This window comes from Melanerpes formicivorus, unplaced genomic scaffold (genome assembly GCF_026170545.1).
Source record: "Melanerpes formicivorus ecotype bairdi unplaced genomic scaffold, bMelFor1.0.p_v2 SCAF_40, whole genome shotgun sequence".
Taxonomy (NCBI): domain Eukaryota; kingdom Metazoa; phylum Chordata; class Aves; order Piciformes; family Picidae; genus Melanerpes; species Melanerpes formicivorus.
This window is the reverse complement of record NW_027142392.1, coordinates 3,296,738-3,317,873: the sequence shown is the minus strand read 5'-3', so window position 1 is coordinate 3,317,873 and position 21,136 is coordinate 3,296,738. Positions and strand designations below refer to the sequence as shown.

The 21,136-nt window shown below is 45.9% G+C and overlaps 1 protein-coding gene across 1 annotated transcript in view; it reads right to left on the bottom strand.

The window, feature by feature from the left end:
- Nucleotides 1–859: 859 nt before the first annotated feature.
- Nucleotides 860–21,136, bottom strand: part of ZNF704 (zinc finger protein 704) — an 80,463-nt gene continuing 60,186 nt past the window's right edge. Inside the window, exons 3-9 of the mRNA XM_068158571.1 lie at nucleotides 18,416–18,519; nucleotides 13,743–13,975; nucleotides 11,217–11,317; nucleotides 9,635–9,896; nucleotides 7,203–7,307; nucleotides 3,484–3,578; nucleotides 860–1,633 (exon numbers count right to left, since the gene is read on the bottom strand). Of these exons, the coding sequence (XP_068014672.1) occupies nucleotides 1,522–1,633; nucleotides 3,484–3,578; nucleotides 7,203–7,307; nucleotides 9,635–9,896; nucleotides 11,217–11,317; nucleotides 13,743–13,975; nucleotides 18,416–18,519 (1,012 nt within the window). The 3' untranslated portion in view covers nucleotides 860–1,521. The remainder of the gene's footprint in view (nucleotides 1,634–3,483; nucleotides 3,579–7,202; nucleotides 7,308–9,634; nucleotides 9,897–11,216; nucleotides 11,318–13,742; nucleotides 13,976–18,415; nucleotides 18,520–21,136) is intronic.

The window sequence follows — 21,136 nt, the reverse complement described above, 5'->3', positions numbered from 1 at the left end:
CTGCTCTGTACTTCTTAATGGACAGAGAAACTCAAATACCCAAACCTGTCCAAGTACTGCAAGTACAAAACCAATCTGTTAACCTGTGTATCAAAATGAGTTAAGAAATGGACCTTTACCATGGACATGTTGTTCCTTTGCTGTTGTATTTCTTGTTCTGAGATGATGCTGTGGAGAGGAGGTATTTTCTTTCCTTTATCAATTTAGGTTTTTTTGCATCAAATAAATCTTAGCAACTTTAACAGGAGGAGGGTAAAACCCAAAAATAACCACCGAGGAAACCATTATCTTAACAACAATCTCTCTGATAAGAGAAAAGGCAGCAAGAGCAGAACTGCTGGGCTGGATCGTGTCCCTGAATAGGTGATTACAGACGATCCTCCTGGCTGCGTTTCCCAGCTCTTCGCCGGCCTCCGGCGGCAAGAGCTGTGCCGGCCCGACGCATCCTCCCTCAGAGCTGGGAGAGCAGCAAGAAAAGCTGCTGGACCCTCGTCATATTCTTACAGGCTTCAGTCAAGCATCACTGGATTTCTTCCCTTAACTTCTGATTGTGACAGTATCTGCTGGTGACTTTCCGGTGCCGCTTTTCTTCCTCTAGAGGATCAAAATCCAATTTGGTACTGAAATGACTCTGTTCCACTCCACTGGTCTGCTCCTGCTTTCAAAAATCTTCCAGGAGCACTGCTCGTCCTTCTATCAAATTCAGACTTTGCTTTTCTCCCAGAAACAAACAAAGGAAAATCCCAGCTCCTCCCCACATCCCTTTCCCAAAAATACAGCCTAAGTGCGATGGTTCGCAGCGGGAGAGTCACTGAGCGGTCTCCAGTCTTAGCACAGCCTCTGCTGAGAAAACTGTAGCTTATAGGACTCTGAAGTCTTTATTAGAAAGCTTTCCAAAAGAGATTTTTTTCCCTTTCAGGAAAAGGAAAGGAAAAAACCCCAAACCTGTTCAGTTTAGCAAATACAGCTGGTCACAGCACAGAGACTGAAACGGTTAAAAATGATCCTCAAGGAGCAAGTAGCTCAGAGAGTTAGCAGGAAAAAAAAACAACCCCACCTTAACTTTTTGTTGTTCTCCTTTCTCGGACAGAAAAACACTAATAGCTGCTCTGGTTTCCATCCTTAGTAAGACAGAATGTTGTTGTCTCTTCTTGGTTTTGCTTTGTAGGTTGTTGTGTTTTTTTTTTGTCTTTTTCTTTTTCTCTTTTTCTTTTTTTTTTTTCCTTGTAGTTTTTTTGTCTTTTCTTTTTAAATCTCTATTGCTCCACACAGGTTTTGATTAGTGCTTCTCCTTGGCTACAAGTGCTTCACTTTGAAATACAAAGCTCTTTAGAAAAACAAAAAAAAAACAAACCCAAAAACATCCCCCCAAAAAACACCTCCCCCCCCCCCAAAAAAAAAACAACCTCCCCTCCACCACATCACTGGAGGGGAAAATGGGAAGTGATACAGTGCAGCCGCAGCAGCCTGGTTCTGCTGTTGTCCTCCCCCGGCCCCAAATCCTCTGCATAATTGCAATCTTTAGTCGATGAACCTTTGGCAGGCCTTCTTCCATCGGCAGGCAGTGCACCACATATCTCTGTTCTCCATCCCATAGACCTTCCGACACTTTTTCCCCTCCCCTCTAGGCTTCCTGTCAGAGAGAAAGGGAAGCTTGTTAATGAGATGCTTTTGTAGCTGTATCGCCCTAAGAGCAGGACAACGATCTCAGCAGGCAGAGAGCTCACAGAGTCACACTCCTGGCCCTTCAGAGGGATCTGTGCTGTTTCCAGTCAGCTGGGAGCTGACTGAGCAGACAGACATAGGGTCATGACTCCACAGTTCTGAGGAACCAGACCTTCTCACCTGGCTTCAACAGCCTCTGCAGCACCTGCTGAGCCTGCTCCTCTGCCCCAAAGCTGATCATAAACACACAGCCCTGACTTCAGCCAGCAGCTACACTGGACAGGTTGCTCAGGGAGGTGGTGGAAGCCTCATCCCTGGAGGTTTTTAAAGCCAGGCTGGATGTGGCTCTGAGCAACCTGCTGTAGTGTGAGGTAGATAAATGCCAGTCTAGATAAATGCCACTTCAGCCACATTTAGTGCCAAGCCATAATGGGTGGTCAGAACTCTTCTATGCCACAGTCCTGGTCATGCCAGGCAGAACTCTTCTTTGCTTTGGCTCAAATACTTTGCATAGCCTTGAGCTGCAGACTGTGCCTACCAGCAGGTAGCAGCTATGCAAAAGAGGGGAAAAGCTACCAGCTCCTGAGCTTGCCAGTTCCTCCTGCATGGTTTACTCTGACTTGCTGGCTGACAAACAGCAAAGGAATTGCCAACAAAGTTTAGCCCTTGCCCTCACTTGCAGCATGTTCACGTGTGCTGCTCCCCCATGGTTCCCCAAGGCAGAAAGGCAGGCAGAGAGGCAGTGTCTGCTTCTGCAGCTGTAAGGACTGGCATGTTTTCCATCTTACAACCACACTCAATAGTTTACAAAGTACCTGTTGAAATGGGACTCTTTTTAGTGAACACACAGCAAGCCAGCAAACCCGGGGAGCAACCCTACAACAAGCAACCACAGCTCCCCTACAGCAGAGCCATCTGCCCTGGGGTCTTTAAATCAAGCAACTGTCCAGACAGAACGGTGTCATTCCTCTATTACATACTGCGTGGCACACATGGCAGCTGCCGGGTGACCCCTCTCCTGCACACCTGTCCGCTTTCTGATCACTGAACGTTCATTAATGGGCACAATCCATCGATTGGGAAGACCCTACGTTTAGCTTGTAGCATAAACAATGATCTGAGAGTCATCGAGAAAGTGAAAAGCATTACATCTTCCTTTTGTCTCATTTTAGGCCACAGTCACCTTTAGGACTGTGAGAAATAAGGAATTGCCTTTCTGTCAGAAATTTAGCATCACAGTTTGGCTTTTTAACATAACTTTTGGAACACAAATGTCAGTTAGCTGCAAATGGAAGTGAATGAAGCTCATGTCTAGGAAGACAGGGTATAAAAAGCTTTGATCTAATTTGGTCTAAGTTATGGTTTCTTAGAATTCAGTTGAAGCCAAATACCACACTGCCTGAGTGGTGATGAACACCCAGGGTGGCCCAGCCTTTCAAGGACAAAACCACATACTGCTGTTCAGAAAGCTTTGGCTGCAGCAGTGACTCAGGGCAGTGCTGCTTCACAGGGCCATCTGGAACTGCAGCTGACCTGCGGATGTGCTTGGCGTAAGGCCTGCAGTTCTCCCTCACAGCCTGCCTGTTTCATTTCCCAACAGCTCCCTTTCCACCCCAGCTTTACCTTCAATGCTAATGCAAAGCCAAACAGGTCCAGAACACTCAGTCTGAAGTGTTCTAGTAAGAAACTGCCTGCCCCCTACAGTGCTGGGTGGTGGTGGGTTTTGTTCTGTTTCTCTGTCCACTAACATCTCATTTACTAAGTGCCCTCCAGGTTCTGAAGCAGCTGCTCTGTCAGCGAGAGCTAATGGTCCCATACCTCAAGCCAAATGCTACTCTAGGCGGTGATGAAAGAACTGTGTGGGACTGTTTCTGCTCTCCACTCCCTGCAGGACGATTATGAGTTGGTGAGACCTGTCAATACAGACAAAAAAGCTGCTTGTGAAGAACATACAGGTAGGAATGAACACAGTATAAACACTTGTCCCAGCAAAGGCAGCTCGTGGTGCACGCTGGCAAGGGTAGCAGGTAACATACAGCACAAGAACATTGTAGGTCTCTGAAGAAAGATGTCCACTGAGCATTAGGTACCTGACAACAGCTCCTTTTTGTTTCCCTCTGCTTCTAGTCACCCTAACAGAGCAACCCAGGACACAGATCAGCATCACTGCAGGTTTGGGGAAATACAGAAAATGGATCCATTCTTGTTTAAGAACTCTGAGTACTCTCTGGCTTCTGTTGAGGTGCTCAGGAGCTTGCTGATAAGCACACTCACATTAACAAAGGCCTTTCAGTGCTGCTCTGCTAAAGACTTAAATCAAGTTGTGATGCCTCTCCGAACACTCCAGTGCCTGGGCTAGCAATCAGGGAGTGCTGAGTCATCAAAATTCAGTGTCCACACAAATGAATGGGGAAATACCTGAGGCAGGTGTCAAAAAAGCCCATAAAAGATCACTCTCTTGAAATTTCATCTCTCTCATGGCCTTCACTGCTAACATGCAGGCCTGGAGAGAAGCCTGTTCAAACCCAGGATTCAACAGCCCTCTAACAGGTCTGGGACAGAATGGCCCCAGTCCATCATTGCTAGACTAACTTAGGCACATTTGCAAATCCTTACCTAATCCTTTACTGCTCAGTAGTTTGTCCAGGCCAAGAAAGCATCCCAAAGCCATTTCAGAAGATGGCTGGAGTAAATATTAATGGTCAGGGCCAAAGGAAACTGTTTGGATCTATTCTCTGAATTTCTCTCGTGTGCTATGGACGTGCATCTCATCTGCAGGACCAGGAACCTAACAATTGCAGGAGTTTATACTAAGCTGGCTCTGTCACACAAGTCTGGGCTTAAACAAGCCTCCTAAGAGAAGGAGAAAGTTCCCTGTTCTACAGCTTCCCTAAAGCAGTTACACTCAGTGTAACTGACTCAGTTGACAGCGCCCTGCTTTGATGAGACGATACCCAATTTACTTTGGAACAGAAGAAAGGAAACCTTCCCTGACTCCAGAGATATTTAACATCACTTTGCACTCCATCCTCACTTATTGTGTGCAAGTCTCCACTGCAGGCAAGCCTTTGGAACTCACAAACCATCTCATGGATGGCAGGGTATTCAAATGTGTGCAAACCTGGAAGGGTTTTTTTTCCCTTCCCCCCCCAGCCTTATAAATGTTTTCAGACAGATATAAAGGCAGCTTGGGTGGTTCCCTGAGTGGTTTCTCCTTCTGCCACCTACCCTCCTTCCCCAGCTTTTTGTATTGGCACTGCATTGAAACTGTACTTCAACAACTGCCATCTCCGTATGATTCTCAGAGAGGGAGCTGGCGCTCCCGAGATTCTTTTGAGAACTCTTAACTCTGCAGAGCCACAGATCAATGTTGCTGCCTGAACAAGCAAGCCCAACACATACATGTCTAATCCTGGCCTGTTGAGTGTCTGATTTACAATGTGACTAATTGGGTTTGTAGATGCTCGACACTCCTGGCACCGATTGCTGCTGCTCCACAAAAGGAGCCCGTTTCGTAATTACTCCGTATCAACCCCATTGTTGGGAAATCAAATTCTCAAGGAACTTTATGGATAGCAGGCTCTGTCAAGGCACTCTTGTTGAAATTGCTGCCAGCAGGATGTCTTTCACTGTTAGTTGTTCCTTGATGGAATTTAATAAATATTCATTGGCAGAGTGCAGCGTAATTGATTCAGCCACTCTCGGTTCTTTATCGGCCCTGCAGGATGCCACAGCCTCTGCAGCAAATCTCCAAAGATTTGCCAAAGGTTGACAGTAAGAAGCTTTGGAGATTCACTTGGTGAAGAGAAAGGAGGGAAATAGTATCTCATATTGCCATGTCTAATATTGACTGTCAGGAGAGGGGGGAAAAAACCCAAACCAAAGGCTGTATGGTTCTTTGGATGAGCGATGTGCTGTGTGCAACATGCTTGTAAGATGCATACGTTCACAAAGTACAGCAGCAAAGGAGATGCTGTGATCTCAAAAAGGTTTACCATTAGAGAACATGCATTTGTACTGAAAAATGCCCTCCAATAAACCCCAGGATACATTAATATGTATTTCTATTTATGTACACAGAGGATTTTCCACTACTTATAAATAGTGATTTACTTTTAGTGTTCCCCGTGCTAGGCACCAGAAGCCAAATCCCTTAGAGCTCTTCATAAATGTTTTTAACTCCTCTGCACTACCCACACTTACACTGCTTTGCATTCAGGACTACTTCAAGCCTGTGTTTAAGCAAACACCTCACTTCTGCAGTCCTGTTGCAATCCAGCTTCTGCCAAGAAAGGCTCAGAGCTGACTTTACATCTAATACAGCTCCATTAAAAAGCTGTTTGATTAGATAGTGTTGAATGATAGGTTGGACTCAATGATCTCAAAGGTCTTTTCCAACCTGGTTAATTCTATTCTATTCTATTCTATTCTATTCTATTCTATTCTATTCTATTCTATTCTATTCTATTCTATTCTATTCTATTCTATTCTATTCTATTCTATTCTATTCTATTCTATTCTATCCTGTCCTGTCCTGTCCTGTCCTGTCCTGTCCTGTCCCGTTCTGTCCTGTCCTGTCCTGTCCTTCTGCTTGACCTTGGCTGCATTCTTTCTTTCTTTCTCTTTCTCTTTTAATCTCTCTTTCTCTTTTACTCTCTCTTTCTCTTTCTTTCTCTTTCTCTTTCTCTCTTTCTCTTTCTCTCCTCTCCTCTCCTTCTGCTTGACCTTGGCTGCATTGTTTCTGTTTCTATTGTTTCTATTTATTATTCTATTCTATTCTATTCTATTCTATTCTATTCTATTCTATTCTATTCTATTCTATTCTATTCTATTCTATTCTATTCTATTCTATCCTATCCTATCCTATCCCTTCTGCTTGACCTTGGCTGCATTGTTCCTAGCCTAGCCTAGCCTAGCCTAGCCTAGCCTAGCCTAAATGCAGTATGTGTTGTGTTCATACCAAGATGCAGCATGGATTGAACACATGTGCTGTATAAACCAACAGTTTCCTGCTATCAGTAGGAGCTACATATATGTAGCCTGCTAGAATCAGACTTTGCCTTTCATCTTACTGTTTCTTTCCAACTGCCTTTCAAACTTGTTTCATCTTCCAAGACCATTCAGCTGACAGCCCTACTGCTGGAATCCAATTAGGCTCTGAGCATAGCCATCACCTTGCTGATTCTACATCTAGTTTGGTAAGAAAGAAGGAGCATACAGTGCCAGACTCTGCACCCACCAAAATATTCTTCTGTAAGTATAGAGTTTAAAACCCCACATACTACAGATCCAGTTTGCTGCTTGTAGACACTGGTGCCAAAGAAAAAAAGTAACTGCTGGATTCAAGAGTCTGGAAAAAAAAATGCTAAAATCAGCTATGCTGGCAAACTGAGGCATCTATCTCATTTGCTTCTTTTTGGTAACTCTTAGCTCAAGCTTATTTCTAGCACAAGACAATGTGAAACAATCAAAACAAGAAGTTTTAAAACCATTTTGCCTTTCTTTCCTCTTTTTTTGGTGTGGTGTTGTTCACTTACTGGAATGCCAGTGAAGGTAACTGGAGGTGACTGCCAGGAGATGCTAAAGCTACTGCCATTGGGAGTGAATTTTGCTGACCCTGGAATGTTCACTGGAGGAGTGGCCTGTGTGGAAAGAAAATATTATTCCAATAAGAAGAACCATTTTTCTTCCAAAGCATTTCAAGGTTTCATCCCACTGAAACTGTAAATCTACTACAGACTTTCCAAGCTGGAAAAAAACCATGTTTTACCTTTATGGAAGGGCCAACCATGGGTAAGCCAGGGAAGAAGGGATAGATTTACACAGCACTGTTGCAAGACAGGAGCTCTCACACAAATCCCTTCCAAGACACATCTGATTAACCCTCCCCAGAAAGTCAAACAACACATACAAAGAACTTGTCAACTAATGCCAGCTAGCAACAAATCCATGGCAAATGATCACCTGTTCCAGAGTGATAAACAAAGAGGCATTTGAACTGGTGGCAGCTGGCTTGAACAACTGAAGGGTGGTTGGTGAGGCTTCCTGGACAACAAGATGTGGTGCTGAGGGATGTGGTTTATCACCAGCCTGTGCAGAGTTAGATAATGGATGGAACTTGATCTTAAAGGTCCTTTCCAAATGGAATGATTCTATGATTCCAAGAGTGTCTGGACTTGCCTGCTTGCTTCCCTTTTACTCCTTAGCACAGGTATCACATTTGCCATTTTCCAGTCATATGGGATGTGGCCATTAGCAGATGTCTTGAGGTTTCTTGCAGCCCAGCTTTGGGGTCCACATATTTTCCCCTTTCTTAGCAGGAATCCTGGGATGAATGTCATGCAGGCTCTGTTATCTGAGTCCTATGAGCTGTGAATTTTGCCTCTTTGCTCCCAGTGAAGTAGCTTCTACTGTCATGCTCTCATTCATTTGTGATGTTGCCTTCCTCACCACATGACCATCCAATACTTTAATTTTGACACAGGTAAGATCAGAAGTAAAAAAAAAGTTCTTAAAGTTTGGACATGGGTCACTCCAGCAAGCACAATGCACAAAGCATGATAGTGTAAAGGATGCTGCTGTCACCTTCTCTTCTCCTCCCTTTTATACAATAGGTTAGTCATAGGAATGCTTAAATGCTATGAGTGAAAGCTGGGCTCAGCTCCTCCTGCTTCTGATGGGAGCTGAATTTCCGTTTTGCCTCCTGGAGAGTGCTGTTCTTGCTGGGCTGAAAGGACTCTAGCACAGGATGCCACTGACCTGCTCTGCAGCTGCTTTGCAAGGACAACCTGAATGCCTGAGCCATGCACAAGTGTCTACAACAAGCCTGTGAATTCTGTGTGCTTCCCTCTGCCCATGTAGTGGGTCTGCTGCAGACACAGCACAAAGGTTCCATCTGCACAGTGCTCTATGCAGAAGTTACTGTGTCTGGTGAAACAGAGTTCCCTTCCCTGGTGCCTAGGCAGGTCATGGACCACACTGCTTGAAAGCCTCTGTTCTTCTTCTGTCACGTGGTGTGCAGACCAAAACCTGTCACATTTTACTGCACTTTTCAAATTTATGCTTTCTGTCTGAGCTTAGCTGGAAGTTTTTGCAACAGGAGTTCCGGGATCTGACTGGATTTGTGTCATTTGCAAAGGACTACCTCTAAAGGCAGGAGGACACCACATCTGCCTTTTCATTCTTCCTGCTCTGCTTCACACGTGCAGACTGACACCTCACACTCTACAGATAAAGGAAATGAATTGATCCTGGCACCCCCCTGGTACCTGCCTACAGACATGTCCAGTAAAAGCAGAGCTGAAATGAAGACTCTGGCTGGACTCAGCTGACTGAATGAGCACTTTTACAATGCAGGAGATCACATCTGAGCACATCACAATTAACGATGCAGGCAGTGGGACACAGAGCAACTCTTCCCAACCTGAAGTATGTGGACAGGGGCTGTTTAGTCTGGAGAAGAGAAGGCTACAGGGAGAGCTTAGAGCAACCTTCCAGTACCTGAAGTGGGCCTACAGGAAAGCTGGGGAGGGACCTTTTACAGGAGCTTGTAGTGATAGGATGGAGTGAAGCTGGAAGATGGTAGATTTAGACTGGATATTAGGAAGAAATTCTTTGCAGTGAGGGTGGTGAGATGCTGAACAGGTTGCTCAAGGAAGCTGTGGATGCCCCCTCTCTAGAGGTGTTGAAGACTAGGTTGGATGAAGCCCTGAGCAACCTGGTCTAGAGGAAGGTGTCCCTGCTCATGGCACAGGGAGTTGGAACTAGATAATCTTTAAGGTCCCTTCCAATGCAAACCACTGTATGTTTGTGTGAAGCATGCACCAATGTGTAGCTGGATAAACAGCAGCCCCAGATCCAGCAGCTATGGCAGGGGCACAACCAAACAACCAATCAACCAACTAGCTCAGAAGTGAACATCAAGCTTGAGCTCCACATACTCAGTGGAGGTCACTCCCAGCAGGGTTACCTGGTAAGCGTGGTCCGTGTGTACGAGGTAGAGGTTGGTAGGAGCTGAGCGGCTCAGAGGTGTCATCAATTTTGTCTCAGTTTTGGCACAGGAAGTTTCAGGACGGATTGCATCTTGGGTGGGAAAGGAAGGTGGAGATGCTAAAGATGGAGAGACTGGGGAAAGACTGCTTAAGCCATCAGCTACTGAGTCTGTGTTGAGCCTGATTTCTGTGTAGTAAAAATCCTCCTCTCCATCACTGTAGTCAGACTCTCCTACACGTCTGTGCCGAGAGAAAGAAGGAAGGACTGATTACATGAAAGCAAGAACCCCAAGGTGAATTTCAAGTTCTAGATGCATGAGCAAATGTATTCACACTGTCAATATTCCCAGCTCAAATCCTACTTAGCAGCATTCTGGCTGCAGGAAAGGGGGAGAGGAAAAGAAATTCATCTAGTCTGAAGGGAAAAGCAGTAGGAATTGGATTTCTTTTTTTGCCTCTGTGTTACTCTTGACTAATTCTTTGCCCCTGGAGTAGATGTTTGATTTCTACGCTTCAGCTTAAATGTCAGCTGCTCATTGCTAACTAGTGAAGCTAACACGAATCTCCACACATTTGAGAAAGCAGCCACAGAATGACAGGTAAAGGTGACAAACACAAGCAAGACATACTTTGCTAATGGTACAGCAAGCAGGCTGTAATCGTAGCACAGGTTACTTAAACCAGACACAGTTATGGACATGGTTCACCATAACTTTCCTTGGCATAACAGAAGAAGCTGCTAGAAAACAGTCTCATCATACAATTCCCTCACACACAGGTAGATAAAGGACACATACAGGCTAGCTTGCCAGCAAAGGACTTTCTGGTCCTACTCTCCAGAAGCAGACTTCCTGCAGGAGGTGTGGAAGGTTTCATTCTGCCTGCATCCCTGGCACTATTTACTGCAATGTTTGTGCTAGGAATGCAGCAACCCAGTCAAAGCAGGAGTTCCCACTAGGCTATTTGTGATCTTGAAGTCCAAACCAGACCCCTGGTTTAGCACATTCATTATCCACATGCTGTACAGAAGTAACTCACAGCTCATGCACGTGTATTTCCTCCTGAAATTTCCCCCATGGGAAATCTGAGAGCCCAAAGCATCCTTCTACCTCCATGTCCAGCCCAGGGCTAAATGCTGGGCCTCTCCCTTTCCAGGCATGCACCCCAAAACCAGCCCCTAGCCTGCTGGCCCATGTGTCTCTATGATCCTCTCACCAGCTTACTCAGCAGAACTCACTGAGAGAGCATGGCTTCAGCAGCTATGAAAGACTCTACCAGAAGCACCATCTCACCACAGCCAGCCACTCACCAAAAGTCCTCTCTGGCAAACTACAAATTCCATGGAATTTCTGCTGTTTGATGTTAATTGCCAGAGAAACAATGTCCCCATAACACACATGGAAACTGAAGTTTAGCTGCTTTTTCTTAGGTTCCTTTGGATTTGGGGGTTTGTTTGGCATTAATTTGACTTAGAACTAGCACAAGCACCTGATCTGATGTAGAATGAGTCTGGGAAGTCTGGCCCTGACACTTGCTGTCCATCAGAGACTGCTGCCTTACCCAAGATGAATGGTCCGTATGTGTTTCTGAATCCCTGCAGCTGTGCTCAGTACCTTCCCACAGTTTTTCCACAGGCATTTGAACATCACCTTCATGGAGTTCTGAAAGGGATGAGAAAATAACATTAGCTGTATGGAAGATAGAAAGCAAGCCAAGCCACCCAGAGCAGTTACAACCCCTTGTGAAGGTTCAGAGCTTCTGTCTTGACTCTGCAATGATGTAACGATGTCTCCATCAGCAGTGCCACCCCACTGAACTCGACAGAATTCCATGACAAGCTGCAGGAGCAGCTTGAGACAGAACTCTACCACTCACTGCTCTGGGTATGGCTTTTTCACTTGCAGTTTCTAGTTTCTGCCTCCCTGCTAAACAAGGCAGACAACACAGACTTACTACGCCTCTTTGGGGCCTTTCAAAGAACAGCTGATGGGGACTTCCAACTTAACGCCAGGCCTCTTCTTAAATGAAGATATTCCCAAAGCGAGCTTTGAGCACTGTCACTCAGCAGAAATGCAGACCACAAACCCTACTTCTATTTCTGACTAACCCAAGAATTGCCAAGAATGCTTTATTTAAGAGAACAATGGAACAGAGATGGTTTGGTGAGGAATAACTACGCTAGTGGAAACTTTCAAGCAAACAACTTTCTTAACAGGAAGTGGTTGCTAACATGACATTTTCCAAACATGAAATGGAAGAAACTTTAATGAGTACAAGCAGGGTAACCAGTCACTCTATTTCCAGCTTTACTCCTGCTGATTTTCACCACCCTAAAGAAGAAATAACCTGAGCGTTTTCGTTTCGGTTTCTGGAGGTGCAAAGCTGTACACAGATAAAGTGCCATGCTGGGCCCAGAATCAAAACCCTGCAGGAAGCACAGTTCACTTGTAAACCAAGGTTTGGCAGCCAGGGCTAGTATTTATCTAAACACACATTTGCCACACAGAGCAAAATCCCTAGGAACCAGAACTGACAGTGTAATAGATGAGTGGTGGCTACAGAAATAGAAATCACAGACTCACAGGATGCTGGGGGTTGGACCTCTGGAGATCACCTAGTCCAAACCCCCTGCTAAAGCAGAGTCACCCACAGCAGCTTGCCCCGGCAGGAGACTCCATAACCTCTCTGGGCAGCCTGGTCCAGTGCTCCAGCACCCTCACAGAGAAGAAGTTTTTCCTTATGTTTAAGTGGAACTTTCTGGGTTCTACTTTATGTCTGTTGCCTCTTGTCCTATCACTGGGCACTGCTGAAGAGTCTGCCTCCATCCTCTTACCTCCCACCCTTTAGCTATTGATAAGGTCCCCTCTAAGTCATCTCCAGGCTAAACAGCCCCAGGTCTCTTGACACCTTAGAAGTGGCAGTTGCAAACCCATCTGTCTCCTGGCACCTGAGAAGTAAGAGTGATGCTAACAAGCTGATGTTAATAGCTTTGAGAAGTAAAAAGGAAACTAGAACACTTCTGTATTCCTCCTTCTGTCCCACAGCCCCCAGTATCAGCTCTATCTTTAGTTTAACAGTCAGCTCTACCTTCAAACTTATCCTAACAAAGGTGTCCTCCAAAATATTTTCTGTCTCTCTAACAAGAAGCACAAACATCTTACACCCCTCTCCCACAAACCAGGGCAGAACAGTGTGAGGCAGCAAACAAGCAGCTTCTAGAGCAGAAGGATAAATCTGAACAGGTTTAAACAATCATTAGAGCTTCTTCCTGCTGGCGATGAAGCAATTAACTGTCTCAGACTGAGCCAGAAACAAAATCACTGAGGAGAATAAATTCTCTGGTCTTCCTCCTTACAAAAAGCCCTTTTTCATCTTGCTATGTAAAATCTGTCCTGTTGTGTTGGGAGGGAAGGGAAGCTGGACCAGTGCCATCTCTTTGTTTTCTTTTGCTTCGAGAGGATCCTGCTTGCTAGCGTAACACTGCTTTTTTCCTGGGGGGCAGTTTTGGACTTGATTGTGTTTTAAAGCTGTGTTTTATTTAGCCTGCTTCTGCACTCCTACCAAGGATAAATTTGGCCACTGCTAATACCGTATCAAAAGCCATCAGGTTTGATCTCTCCTTTTTTCACTCCATATGTTTGCAGGGAGAAAGCTTCACAGTATTAAGGTATCTGACACGCTGTCAGACAAACAGCACTTGCAGGGAACAAGAGATATTAAGGCCACATCCAGTTTTTGTGATGACATCTCAAGGCTGCCTGTTGCATCCTGCATACAAAGAATTTGCCATAGTAGGACAGAAATCCCTGGAATGGCCAGAGGCAACACCTTCTGGAAATCACTCTAGTGTTTTCTCAGCAGGAAGCTCTGTAGAACCTCACCATCTGCCAGCAAATATGTGGTGCTGATGGCAGCATCTGTGTGCAGCAGGTGATGAGGTTGAACAAGGCATAGCGTGGAGGCCAAGTACCTGTGTTACCTGGATGCCAAAGAGGCATACACATGCAGAGCTGCTAGGGTGACCTCTTCCTTTCTCACAGCAAAATTCTGTCTGCCCATAGGTATGGAATTCAACACAAAGCTAACCTTTCTCTTCCTAGGAATGGGTTCATCAAAGAGAAGGTTGCTTGTTTCAGCTTCATCGATACCATCATCTGGCTGGGAAGGTGTCCGAAAAGCTTTGAAGCTATCAGCTGACAGAGGTGGAGATGGGGTGGATGGGTTGGACTGGTCACTGGGAGCGTTCCAGCTCCAGTATCCACTGCTGCTGGTACTAGAAGGCACAAATCCTCCTTCTTTCCAAGATCCATTTAGGGATTCTGCCAAAAACAACAAGAGCCATCATTACAACAGTCTCACGTGTGGGGCTAAGGAGCTCTGTTAGCTAAGGCTTAGATGCTGTGAGGGTAATTAACATTTAATAAAGGAAAGCACAGTTGTTGGATGTAGAAAGAAAAGTCACAGCTAACCCACTGCATACAAATGATACATTCCATGTTTGACTTTTTTGTTTTAAGCAGGGATTTCTCTGAAAAGAAATGCGGGCTTGGAAAAGAAGCTCTTCTGGTGCATAACAAGCAGCCAGGGATTGCCTGCAAGGTGAAAGGAAAACATTCAAATATGTCCTCAATTTTCAGCAGGAACACACCACTGTGCTGAGACATCACAGCAAGCTCCAAGTCACCACATGTCCCAACAGCAGATTCCCTGGGAAGGGGACATACACTCCGAGCCCCTACGTAGATCTGCAAAACCATGATGGTCATCACAACACCACACAGCACAGAAAGCCATGGTTACACACTCAAGTGAGCACGGGCCTCTGCCCACTTTGGATCTCTAAATGAGGTTGTATGGACCCTTGGAAGGATCTCCCTTTTTCTTCATATAGGTGTATCATTAGGCATCTGGTTTCAGAAGCAGGTCACAGGCTCTGGCTCACCCCCTCACCTACTCAGTGGAGAAACCACCTCCTCCCCTCAGCAGTTCCCCGAACACTGGGCTGCCAGCAGGCACTCAAACCAACAGGTTACTCACCAGCTCGGAGTGTGGTGGCAACGGCTCTGCTCTCACAGTCCGAGGCACAGCTTGAGCCATCCTGAGGTTCTCAGGCTCTGGTTACTGGCATGTCACTCTCCCCAGTGCCTAAAGGGCTTTTGGCAGGAGAGGAGCATGCGAGTCATCAGCTCAGCAAATGTACGGCCTGAGGAAGCCCAGATGTACAACAACCTGCAGCTCTGCCTGAAGCTCCAGGTTCTCACAGGGCACATGGGGATGGATGGCTTAGGTGCAGTTCCTCCTTAACTCAGGCATGGGAAGCGTTTGGCAATGGCACTGTAAGTGCCTGAACATTGTGCAATACCCAGCTTTGGAGCTGGCAAGCAAATAGCAGCTTATCTGCTGGTGAAAAGTTGCTGAAGTGTGAGACAGGAGTCTTTTCAAGCCAGCACCTGCCTTGAGGAGTTCTGCAGAAGTCACTCCTTCATTCCCTATCAATTTCTTACAGATACAGATTTAACTAATGACATCAGGGAGAAAATAATGTCTACCACCTGCTACCAAAAGCTTAACTCAAACAGTAAATTGTTTTTCTCCTGATTCAGTTGAGTTTGGGCAAATCTCTTATCATTCACATCAGCTGCTCACCAAACAGAATGCAGTGCTCCATCACATGAGCAGATATAGGATAGGATAGGATAGGATAGGATAGGATAGGATAGGATAGGATAGGATAGGATAGGATAGGATAGGATAGGATAGGATAGAACAGCATAAAATTAACCAGGTTGGAAAAGACCTTCGAGATCATTGAGTCCAATCCATCATCCAACACCATCTAATCAACTAACCCATGGCACCAAGTGCCCCATCCAGTCTATTCCTTAAACTCCTCCAGTGATGGTGTCTCCACCACCTCCATGGGCAGCACATTCCAATGGCCAGTCACTCTCTCTATGAAGAACTTCTTCCTAACATCCAGCCTAAACTTCCCCTGGCACAGTTTGAGACTGTGTCCTCTTGTTCTGGTGCTGGTTGCCTGGGAGAAGAGACCAACCCCCACCTGGCTACAACCTCCCTTCAGGTAGTTGTAGAGAGCAATAAGGTCTGCCCTGAGCCTCCTCTTCTCCAGGCTAAGCAACCCCAGCTCCCTCAGCCTCTCCTCATAGGGCTTGTGCTCCAAACCCCTCCCCAGCTTTGTTGCCCTTCTCTGGACACCTTCCAGCAACTCAAGACAGTACTGGAGGTGGGGTTTGTTTCATTTAAGTACTTGAGCCTTGTGCCAAAGCCAAGAAGTATATCTGGTGTCAACTCTTGGCCTCAGCACAGTTTAATGTTTCCGTTTCTTCATGGAAACAAAAGAAGCAGCACCCCTTCAGCTACTGCTTCCTGACACATTTATGGTGGTGCTTTGTGTCCTCCTGGTTTACAGCTTCTCCTCACCACGCTGAGAAAGAGATGTAAATCAAGACCATTTGCAAAGCAGCATGGAAAAGACCGAATGAGGTTGACAACAGGAAAAAAACCCCAAGTGCTGGTTCTCATTAATACTACCAAATCTGTCAATGTAAAGAAGTTTAAAATATAACCAGAAATGCGACTTCCTCTTATTCTGGGCTCCTTTCACGTTGCTGGAGTTGGGTGAAAGAGAACCAGCCGAAGTATCACTCAGCTGCAGGGAAACGAGGGTCAGACTCTGATCCGGTTTACGTGGGTGATGATCCCCAGCAATTCCAGCACAGATCAGACTTCAATATCAATGCTGAAGTTAGATTTTCCTTCTAAGCAGAACTCTGTCTGTTTTAACAGATGTTCCTTTAATGACACTGCTGCTGACTGCCTTTTTTTTGGGCAAAGGATGTAAAGAATTAATCACTAGTACCTTTGTTGCTCCTGAGATCAGAGCCTAGCCTTGCAATACCAAATGAGCCTTACGTTATCAACTCTTTCCACTTTTAAGCCTTTAGTAAGCCTTCACTCAGGCAAAAGTAAGATATTCAGGGAGAAGGCACCCAACAACAGCTTCAAAATCTTGTCTGTGACTGCTGACAACAAGTGAATTACTTTTTCAGGCTAGTCTTCCCAGCTTTGGGAATCAAGCAGACAAGCTATGTGAAGAGATATCAAAGAGCACTCAAGACTGCAAGAAGAAATATCAAAGGCAGTTAACAGCTACCACTTACCTATTAGCAATTCAAAAGGGCTTGTTTGGAGGATCTTTCCAGTCCAGCTGCTACCTAATGTGCACTGCATCATCTGCTCAAGCTAAGGTGGCAGCTAGTGCCTTGCCCCACTCTATAGCAGTTCCCTTTGACTGGGGATGCAAAGTGGGACATGCCTTGGCTGCTCCAAACCACTGCCTGGCACATCAGTCAAAATCCACCTTCATCTGTGGTGTTGGCTGTGAGCTGAGCAGATGGAGGGCAGGTACATTTTTAGCCTTCCATGTTTTCAATCATGGAACAGAATCATAGAATTAGAGCAACCTCAATCATGGAATCAATAAGGTTGGAAAAGACCTCAAAGATCATCAAGTCCAACCTGTCACCCAACACCTCATGGCTACTAAACCATGGCTCCAAGTGCCACATCCAATCCAATCCTTTCATAGGCTTTCAGTGAGGGCTGGCAACCTCCAGCCCTGAGGCAGGACATTCACTGGGGAAGTCGCTGCCAGAGGTTTGTTTGCCAGGGCTCCTCAGAGCAGTGCTGCTCCATAAGTACTTCTGGTTTTCAACACTGGAAAGCACACAAACAGGAGCCACGAGTGTTCACAGCTAGAGTTGAAGCTAACTAGAGAAAACACACATTTTCCAGAAAGAAACAGAAAAACCACACAATTGTTCAAAAAATCTTTAAAGCTGGGACATTGGTACAAATTCCTTGTAAAGCCAGCTTTGAGGAGGCCTTGAGCAACCTGCTCTAGTAGAGGGTGTCTCTGCTCATGGCAGGGGGTTCTCTTCCAAGCCCAATCACTCTTTGATTTTATGAAAGGACATCATTCAGTGGATGGCCTCTGCTTCCATGAAGACATGCAGACTACCTCCCTACTGATTTGCATCTCTTAAGTATTCCTCAGGGTCCTTCAGTTATTTACAGTAGGAGGGCACCTGGTATCTGTTCGGCAGTTGCAGGTGGGTTGGATTGGTTGATGGCTTGGACGCGATGATCTTGAAGGTCTCTTCCAACCTGGTTTGGTTTATTCTAAATAAAGGTTTATTCTAAATAAAAGCCAGAGTCCTACAAACAATGCTGAGACATCCTAAAAGGGGTGTCCTCATTTGAATGATGCTTTAAATTAGAATACTTCAGAACATTTCAAGCTTCATAGATTAGTTTTACTTTATTAGCAGTCTCATTATTACCACTAACTGTTTAGGTTTATTTGTGTGTGTCTTCTATACCACAAATGGAGCAGTCTTTTAAGGGACTATGGATTTGATGACAGATCATCAGAGGGCACAGGAATTGAGGGTCTAATCCTGCCTCAGCAGAAACAGACCTGTTGCTGTGCAGACTGCTAGTGCGTGGTGTCTCAGCTGGAAAGGCTCCTTCTCCATTCTGTCAGTGCTGCACCAAAGATCCTTATCCAGTCAGAGCAAAGCTCGCATGATCCCCAGCATGCACAGGTCACTGTCAGAAGACAGCCACTGACCCCTTGTCCTCCACCACAGCCACAACTCCTGCAAACAAGCCCTCAGATACATGGACCTGGCACCCCTCCCTGCAGCCCCTGCCCAGGCACTGCTCTGCAGGCTTACCGTTGGGTCGGACAGGAGGGCTGCGGACCAAAGGGCTGGTGGATAAACTGGTGAGTACCATGGCTGCTGTTACTTTATCCATGTCCAGTTCTTCTGAAGATTTTCTGAAACACAGTGAAGAGGAGGCAGGAAATATATCAGCAAACATTCAACTCCTTTTAGTGTTTTGGGTTTGTTTTTAAAATACCAGCCCAAACCCTAAGCCAGCCCAGAACGGCACCAGAAGTACTGCTCTGAGCAGAGGGCCCAAAGCTTTTGTCTCTGGCAACCTGAGCAGTATCAAGTGGCTATTATAAGCAAAATGGCTTCAAGTTGCACCAGGGGAGGTTTTGGTTGGATATTAGAAGAAACTGGTCAGGTTAAGCCTTTATTTAAAGCCCAGCATGAGAAGTGCTCAGCTACCTGAAGTTTTCTATCAACTGTTCATCAGTATTCACTGATGAACATCAGTATTCACTGATGAACTGGGGAACCAGACATACTGGCTGCAGTCCTCTTTCTAAGATCCCATTTCACCCATTGGGTACAGGGCTCATTAACTGGAAACTATGCTGCAGTCAAAGCCTCTTGCTATTTCAGTGAACAAACCTTGACCTTGTCCATGGAACAGCTCCCAGCTGCTTTCTGGCAGATGCCAACAAACGCTCTCCCATGCTGCACAACAGCTTAGCTCTTGTGCCAGTCTTTTACAACACACCAGAGTCTGGAACTGAAATGCTGATAGTGGCTCCTGCTGCCTTCTGATTACATCCATAGAAACTCTCCTTCCCTTCAGCCAAGGCTGCTGCGAAGAGCACAGCAGTCATGGTCGTCATCAAGTACTGGAAAGGAGTTAGGTATCTGCTATAACCACGGAACACCTGAATTCATCACCCATCAGGCCCTCTTGCCTGCAGAGGAGCCTTTCACTCAGAATGCCAAATGCTGCTGGACTCAGAAGACCTTTCCTCAGAGATGACATGGAGATGCTACATTTTCTGGAGATCAACCCTGCCAGATGATTTTCCAGTTACCTAATATCCCAGTATAAAAATCCACTCTCTGAGAAGGATTTGGCTGCTCTGTAGTCCACTCCTGTCCCTACTCCTCTATGCACCTGTGGAACCACTAACAATTGCACTTCTGCAACGCGTGAGTACAAAATCACCCAACACGCTGGAGAAGCTGACCCCTAGTGCTTGCAATCAGCCTTCCAACAAGGCTCTTCCCTGTGTGTGGCAACAGGGCTACCCTGCTCCCAGCCTGGGCCTCTGCAGAATTACACAATCACACTACAGCCCTCGCTGTTGCAAGCAGTCACCAAGTTGGTGTCAAGAAGTCAGAGTCTGGACGCGGAGCTAATCCCAAAGATCCTCCAAACAGTCTGCAATTTTAACTTCTTCCAGCTCTTCTGCTGATGTGGCTGTTGCCCGTTCTACAGGGACCCAGGCTGCTGTTCTGAAGCACTATCCTTTGCTTCAAATCATGTTGTCACTGATCATTTTGTCAGCTTTGGCATCTGTACTGAAGAGAAAAGCTTTCACAGGAACAGCCACGAGAATCCCTGCCTTTTCTAGCTGTGCTAAACCACACTCCTGCAATTACTGCAATGCTTTTTTTCCCCCTACCTGGTCCAACCTATCAGGTTTTCAGTAGGAAAACCCCACATAAATGCATCTTTGGACTTTTTCCCTGCCCACTTCGAGTGCCGCTCGCCGCTGCGCAGCTGCATCCCACGAACAAGGAGGGCTGCGCTCATCCTTCCCAGCCACAACAACGTCAGCAGCTACAAGTGCTGGTTTCTGTGACTCTGCTCCCAAACACACTTTTACAGCTTGGCACATAGATGTAAACACACATATTTCACGGATCACTCAGCCAGCACTGCTGCAGCAACAGCAGCCTGAGAGAGGCAACGCACAAAGCTGCAGACAGGAACCACTTGAGCCATCTGCATTTAGTCAGCATCACATCTGAGACGATGCCTTGAGACTGCCTCAGCCTTTTCCAGCTTTCTCCACTGGGAAGCTGAACTTGCACACAGCTGTGCAGCAGTATTTGCAGTTTGTTTGTTACACACTGATCTCTCAGAAATAATTTATGCCACCAGTGCTAAGGTGACTGAAGTTACAATGCCTCACACTGCTTACACGGTCATTAGGTGTAATGAAATCTAAATGAATTGCAAGGTCATCTACTACATCAGCTGTGAGGATTTCTACTTTCCTTTAATACCACATCCAGGTCTCCAAACACTGTCTCCCAACTTCTGGAGTGGCATATTTGTGCCACTGTGGTCTGGATTTATGACCAAGGTGGTCTGGATCCTTTATTTCCAAGTCTTTGTAAATCTAAGGGGACTTACAATGGACCATCTGAGACATAAGCAGCAGAAGTCAGCAGACCCTGGAAACAGATCTTTCACCACCACCTCAAGTCTCTCAGCTCCAGGTCTCCCTGCTTCCTCTGCAGGAAGAATGGTTTCACCAGTTCCCTGCAATAACCTATCCTAGCCAGCCTGGCATTTCAAATCATCCTTTTCTTCAACAGCCACACTCAAACTAAACTTAAGCTTCTGCCCTCACTCTTACTGAGGCTTCCTTGCTTTTGCTGATGATTTTACAGCTTCTAGTCTGGAGTCACTACCCCTCACCCTGCTGCTCCATGCCTTGGAAAAATGTCCTTCTAAAGCTCTCCTGTAGGCCCCCTTCAAATACTGGAAAGATGCTCTAAGGTCTCCCT